At 56.7% G+C, this 6,531-nt stretch overlaps 1 protein-coding gene across 1 annotated transcript; it reads right to left on the bottom strand.

The window, feature by feature from the left end:
• Nucleotides 1-574: 574 nt before the first annotated feature.
• Nucleotides 575-6,235, bottom strand: UNC119 (unc-119 lipid binding chaperone). The gene is made up of 5 exons (XM_053568278.1): nucleotides 5,941-6,235; nucleotides 2,352-2,465; nucleotides 1,806-1,908; nucleotides 1,485-1,657; nucleotides 575-1,242 (listed from the first exon to the last, which is right to left on the bottom strand). Exons 1-5 carry the CDS (start codon nucleotides 6,161-6,163, stop codon nucleotides 1,130-1,132), a joined length of 726 nt encoding a protein of 241 aa, XP_053424253.1. The 5' UTR covers nucleotides 6,164-6,235; the 3' UTR covers nucleotides 575-1,129.
• Nucleotides 6,236-6,531: the final 296 nt, after the last annotated feature.

The following is a 6,531-nucleotide window of genomic DNA, read 5'->3' as shown; positions in this document are numbered from 1 at the left end:
CCTCAGTTCCAGAATTTCCTCCATTAAGCGGCCCCCTCCTCTGGATCTGGGGTTGGGGTAGAGGCAGAAGACAGTGTTATGTGTAGGACTGGCCAGGTAAAGGGGCCCCTAAGGCAGCCGAAGACAAGGAGGTGGCTCTAGGCCTTTCTAAATCTCTCTCACCTTCTCTGCTAAGGGCTGAAAGCACACCCAGTGGTCCTGGTGGCCTCTGGGGATCAAGGAAGGTAGGGTGAAGGACGAGACCACCTCCCCTATACCTTCCCTTCACCCTAGCATTGCGGGCCTTTGTCTCAGCCTCTGCTCTGCCAGGATTGGCTATGACTTTGGGCCAAATCTTTCCCTCTCAGGGCCTGGGTCTCCTTCTTCATCACAGGAAAAACCCTTTCTAGCTCCATCATGTCCTAAATGCTAACTAGACGGTGAGCATGGTGCCGGGGTACAGAGAAGCAGGGGAGAGGAGGACTCAAAGGGTCAGAGGGCACTGGGAAGTGGGGAAGATTTTTACTTCCTTGAGCACAATACTGCCTATACGCCCGATGCCCCCCCCCCCCCACATAGGCCACCCACACAAGAGAACAGAAAAGGAGAAAGTTTATTGAAAACTATGTACAGTTGGTCCAGCTCCTACCACAGGCTGCAGTCTGGGCCAGTCCCTCCCATACCTCAGGCAGTGTCTTGGCCCTAAGGGAGGAGGCTGGGGCTGGGGCCAGGGCACCATGGATCTTTGTAAATTGACAACTCTAAATGGCCTGAAGGTGGTGGGCAGAGGACAGGGAGTGGTATCTGCCCTGACCTAGTTACAGCCTTGATAGGGGAACACTATTCTCCATCTGGGGTCCAAGAGAGCCCAGCTAAGCTGTCCAGAAGTCCTGGCTGCTCCTCTCACAGGCCTTCCTGGACATGGAGGCAAGCAGCCCCCCTACCATTCACCCTACATGCCAGGCCCCAGGGGCTTCACGGGCTTGGACTAGGGACACCAGGCACCCTTCCTCCCAACATTGACTTTGGGTCCAAGGTACCAGGAGCACTCCCCAAGCAGAAGACTTGGAGCTGAGAGGTGAGTGTTGGGGAGGTCATAGCTCAGGGCCCAGGACCAGAGCCTCCTGGGGTAGGAGATGGTTTGAGGGGGTCAGGGTGTCCCACTGTAGGAATAGTCTGCTTTATTGTGCATCACCAGCCGATCATCCACGAAGTAGAAGCTGTCAGACTGTGTTTCGTATGGGTGACGGATCATCTCGCTGACTGCAAGAGAAGCCCAGCCAGGCCGGGCAAAGGTCAGGAGTCTGAGCCAGGCCACAGCAGAGGCTTTAGGATTGGGGACAGGGATAGCTGAACAACTTCTGAGAGTTCCCCAGCCTCTTTGAGCCTGTTCCCCTATACATGACATGGGACTGGTGCCAGAAGCAAAAGAGACCCAGGCACCCCGCCCTCCCACAGCCGAGTCTCCACAGGGTCCCCCTTCCCCCAGCCCCCTGCCCACGCACTCAGCTCCTCAGAGAGAGGGGGGAAGTCATAGATGTGCTCGCAGGTGTTCTTGCTGCTGGGGATGCAGAAGCCGAAATGGAAGTCAAAGCTTTTGAGTAGCTGGTTGCGGAAATAGTGCCTCTCGATCATGCGGAAATTGTTGACAGGCTTGTCTCCCACCGTGAACTCCACCCTGAGCAAGGGCGAGAGGGCAGCCTGAGTCTGGCCTTGAAGTAAGCAGGTCAGCTAGGCTCAGGATGGACCACCCTTAGGAGAGGCCCAGTAGGATCTCAGGAAGGGCTCACTCCCTCCCTCTCCTCACCCCCAGCCCTGTGACTCACGTGGCTCCCACCTGCCTCAGGCGGAGGAAGGCAGGTGTGAACTGGTAGCGGACAAAGCGCCCAGCATTGGGGTCCAGGTCCCGCCGGTTGATGGGCAACCGCTCTGCAATGTACCCCAGCTGGGGCTCAGTGGGCTTCAGGCGGGGGCCCTTGCCCACCCAGGGTTCCACTCCACGACCCCCATCTGTCTGAATTTTTAAAACTCCCCAGGAGATTCTAGTGCATATTGAGGGTTCAGACCATTGGCCAATTGGTGACACCTGGGGGTTCTGAATCAGCAGGTCACTGAGGTTCCTAGGGACTGCAGTTCCCAGGGCGGCCTGCAGAGGGCGAGGTAGCAGAGACCAAAGAGGCAGGACTGCCCTCCCCAGATGTCTAACCTCAGAACAGATGGAAAGGAATAGCAGACCCTGCCTGCAGACTGAGAAAGCTCAGGACCAAGCCCTAGCTCTGCTTGACTCCTCTGTGGCCCAAGGAGTCCCTGGGCATCCCACTCCATAGTTCCTGCCAGCCTCCCCTTGTCAATGGCCCACCCAACCCACTCACCTGAGGCTGGGGGTTTCTTGATTTCAAAGAGAACAGTGCCTGAATCCATGTCCCGAATCTTAAACCTGACAAAGTCAATCTTGTAGATATTCTCCTCAGGGGAGCAGAGGTAGTCTAGGGGAGACAGGCAGCTGAGCAAGGAAGAGACCCCAAAGCCCCTGCTGCTTGCTCAGCTTTTGTGTGACCCCAGACTAGCTTCCACTTCCTCTGATCCCACCAGAAAGGGAGAACTCAGTCCTGCCCTGGGGGAGCCCCTACAGTGTGGAAGAGACATATGGTGATTTAATGGGGGATGAACAGCCTCATCCCAGGGACCTCTGGGGGTAAAAGAAGGACAGGCAGAGAAGGATAGAGGGCAGCCACCTCCCCCAACTTTCCCTCCCACCTTGGATTTGCGGGCCCTTGTTCCAGCCTCTGCTCTGCCAAAGCTGGCTGGTTGCCTTTGGGCCAAATGGGTCTCCAGTCTGGTGGGAGCCCCAGTCTTGAGATGGAAGATAAAGTCCTGCCAAAGGCAAGGAACATCACTCTTAAGGGGGAAGACACAGCTCTCATTGAGAGAGACACAGTCCTTCTCTGGAGAATATCCCCCACCCCCACCCAAGGCTGTTCGTGGCACTATGTCCAGATGTATCAGGCAAAGCTGATGTGGGCGGGGAGACTTTCCCTGACTTGTGCAGTGCTAGGGCAGGTGAACAACCTCTTCTATGTCCCTCCTCACTCACCAAGCCCCCTCCTCTCTCTGTAAGCAGCTTATGCAAGCCCAGCTCCCTTAAGCAGCTTAGCCAGAGCTCTGCTGACTCAAGCCCAGAGCCTGGGATATTGGGGGAGGAGGGCAGCCAACTTTGCTCCCATCCTTTGTTGGTCTCCAAAGGGAAGAAGTCCTAGCAAACAGAGGAAGCCCCTCAGAGCTCATGTATCCAGCCCCAGCTCTGAACCACCCTCCACATTGAAAGCACCCCTGACCCCCACAGAGAAGAGCACAGGCTAGGCCAGGAAGAGGGTGTGGCAGGTGTAGCAGAGGGTGTGGATGCAGGAAAGGGAGCTTCAGACCCAGAAGGGGAACCAAGAACCGTGGACCTGTTCTGACCCTCATTGCTCTTGTGGCAGCAACTGCAAGTGCTCAGGGAAGACCTAGCAACAAATAGGAAGGCGCAGAGAGGTGTCAGCCTGTACAGAGGCCTGGCAATCACCTCCCAGGTCCTTGAATCACCTCCTATTCCTCTAGGGCAGGAAGAGGAAGTGAATATAAAGTCATTCTCTCTTCCCCAGGCCTGTCTCTTCCCCAACCTATGGCAGTCCCCTCCAGGAAGCCCTTCTGGCAGCCAACTGGCATCCTGGGGCCCAGCAGGGCCTATATAAGGCTTGGGGAAGGGGAAGGGCCCTGAGTCTTGACCTATCTACCATGGCGCATGAAGGAAAAGGAATGGGATCGGAAGTGGACAGCCCCTACCTTGACCTGTATGCCTGTATTTTCACAGAAAGTAAACACTTGTTCAAAGATATAGAAAGAAGGTTCAGAGCATAGGGAGAGAAAGTGACAGAGGTGGAAATAGGATCCTAGTTGCAAAACTCCTCGCACCCTGAAAGGCCCTCTCTTCTTCCCCCATTCTCCAACTTTTGGATCCTCTTCCCTCATTTGGGAACAACTTCCTATAGTCTGACCTCAGTCTCTTCTACTGCAAACTCTATCAATACCTCTGTCCCTCATGGTGAGGAACAGGGGATGCCTGCGGCTCAGAGTACCATGACCACGCTCTCTTTTCTGGAAAGGGTGAGGCCCTGGATCCAGGGTCAGGCCAGAATACGGGCAGAGGTGCCAAGGGCTCAGTACATAACCACTCTATTCCTCTCAGCCACAAATAGCTTTCTAAGCTGGATTCAGGGCCTGGTAATCCCGGGACAGCAAACCTCAGACTTGTGTGATTAGGGTCAGAAGAGACTAGGCAAGGGATGCCGAAACAGAATGCCTTGTTCTCAGCTCCTGCATAGAAAGGGGCTCCCATGAGGCCCCTTCCCCTAGTCATCCCCCACAGATGCTCCCTGTCTAAGGGCTATGAATTTCCTCCAAATTGTCACAAGGTGGTACATGGGTTGGAAGCTCCCTCTAGGTACAAAATAAACCCCAAAGTTACCAGGATCCACTTAGTCCCACCTCTGCACTTCCTCTGAGGAAGTTCTGTCCCAGTGCAGAACTTTTGCTATTACAAAATTGCAGCCCAGCTGGCCCCAACATCAGCCTGGTCCAGGCCCCCTTCTTCTACCAATGCCTGCTTGGGCAAAGGAGTTCAGTGCTCTGGGGGCCCAGCTAAGAATGACTGCCACTTAGCTCAGAGAGGAGGGAGGAGCTGGGCCCCCAGGGACCCAAGTGCACAGGTTCAGGCCTGCCATCATGGTTCTCGCCATAGCTCCATTTGGCAGCCCTGGACTCTGCTGCTTTTGTAGCACCAGAGCTCAGGTCCACTCCAAAGCCTGTCCTCCTCCCCCACAGAGAGGGCTCCCAAGAGTTGCTCTCTCAAAAGGACCCAGGGCAGGTTGCTGATGACTGAGTCCAAGGTGGAGGGCCACTGTCTCTCCAGATACTTCCTGTTTTGGAGGCTCAGATACAGCCTCTGCTGTGAAGCTTCCTAGCTCTTTCCCTGCTCATGATGATCTCCTCCCCTGCTTGGAATGCCCAGGCAGCAGCATGAGCAGCTCTGTGGGGTCTGAAATGACCACTGATAAAAGCGATCTATCTACAGAGCACACCAGGCACTATACAAAATCAGAAGACTTATTTTCACAATAACCTTATGAAATAGGTGTCATTATTCCCATTTTACAAATGAAACATGCTCAGAGAGGTGAGGTTACTTGCCCAAGGTCACACAGCCAGTTATATGGCAAAGCTGTGTCTCCAACTCAGGCAATCCAGCTTAGAAACTTAACCACAGTGGAGACCAGGCCTCCCTGGATAAGAGAGCCCCCAAAAGAGAACAAGCCCTGGCCCAGGTTTAGAGGGCTATTCAACCACTCCCACCACAGGACCACAGCCAGCACAGTGAAGCTTCCTATTTGGTTCCTTTCTTGAGGAGGAAAATGGCCCCAAGTCCTCCTGCGGGATCAGGATGAGGGTTTTAATGGTTAGGGAGACTTGAAGACCCTTAATGCCTCCTAAGTAACTCAGCCTCCAATTAGCCGCCAGCTTCTGGGGTGAGGACAGCCTGCCCCCAGCTCCTTCTTCATCAGTGCCCGGACTGCCTTGGAGGGCTCTGAAGACTCCAGGGGGAAACGGTTACAGTTGCAGAGGCGGCCCCACCTCCACCATGTGAAAAGGGGATGGGCCCCTCAAAAAGGAAGGAGTTGGGTGGAAATAAATCTCTAAAAGGAAGGGAGAGGTGCACAGGAGGATCAGGGGAGGAGGACCCTCCTGTGCAGGACATACGATCTCAGGCTTGGAGGCAGAGGGGAGAGTAGGGGACACAGACCAAGGGGAGCCGGGTGGGGGAGGGGAGGCGGGAAAGGGGGCGGGGGCCGGGGCTGGCGCGCGGTGAGGGCCCACTCGAGGCTTCTCTCTCCCGCCCGCGGGCGGCGCTCCCTCGCTGGTGCTCACCACCCGTGATCCGCTGCAGCCCCAGCACGTCCTCCGGCCCGATCGGCTGCTTCCTCTGCAGCGGCCCCGACCTGGGCCCCGGGCCTGCCTCAGACTCGGACTCGGACCCCGATTCGGATTCTGCCTGCGGCTCCGGCGTGGGCTCCACATTCGGGCCCGAGGAACCAGGAGCGGGCTCCGCCCCCGTCCCGGCCCCGCCGCCGCCGCCCTTCTTCACCTTCATGGCCTCGCGGGGCCGCGGCGCTTCTGATGCCGCGGCTGATGCCTGAGCCGGCTGCAGCCGGGGGAAGGGGGAGCGTCCGCAGCCCCGCCTCCCTCCAGGGCGCCAGGTACCGCCCCGGTCCGGCCCCGCCCCCGGGGAGGGCCCGGCGCCGGCCGCGCCCACCACCCCGCCCACCCCAGCCAAAAGGCTGCGGGCGCGCAGGCGGATGCCAGAGCTATCCCTGGGCTCCATTCATCCTTTTTGGATACTTTTCAGTAGTATAGGGGATCCTGAGGTAGTGTTCCAACATTCCTCTCTGCCTCCCTCAAGAGAGTTCCAGCCTCAAGGGCTTTCCCATATGGTCTCTTCTCTCCTGGTTTCAGTTCAAA

This window comes from Nycticebus coucang, chromosome 18 (assembly GCF_027406575.1).
Source record: "Nycticebus coucang isolate mNycCou1 chromosome 18, mNycCou1.pri, whole genome shotgun sequence".
In the NCBI taxonomy this organism is placed as follows: Eukaryota; Metazoa; Chordata; class Mammalia; order Primates; family Lorisidae; genus Nycticebus; species Nycticebus coucang.
This window is presented reverse-complemented; position numbering and strand designations above follow the sequence as displayed.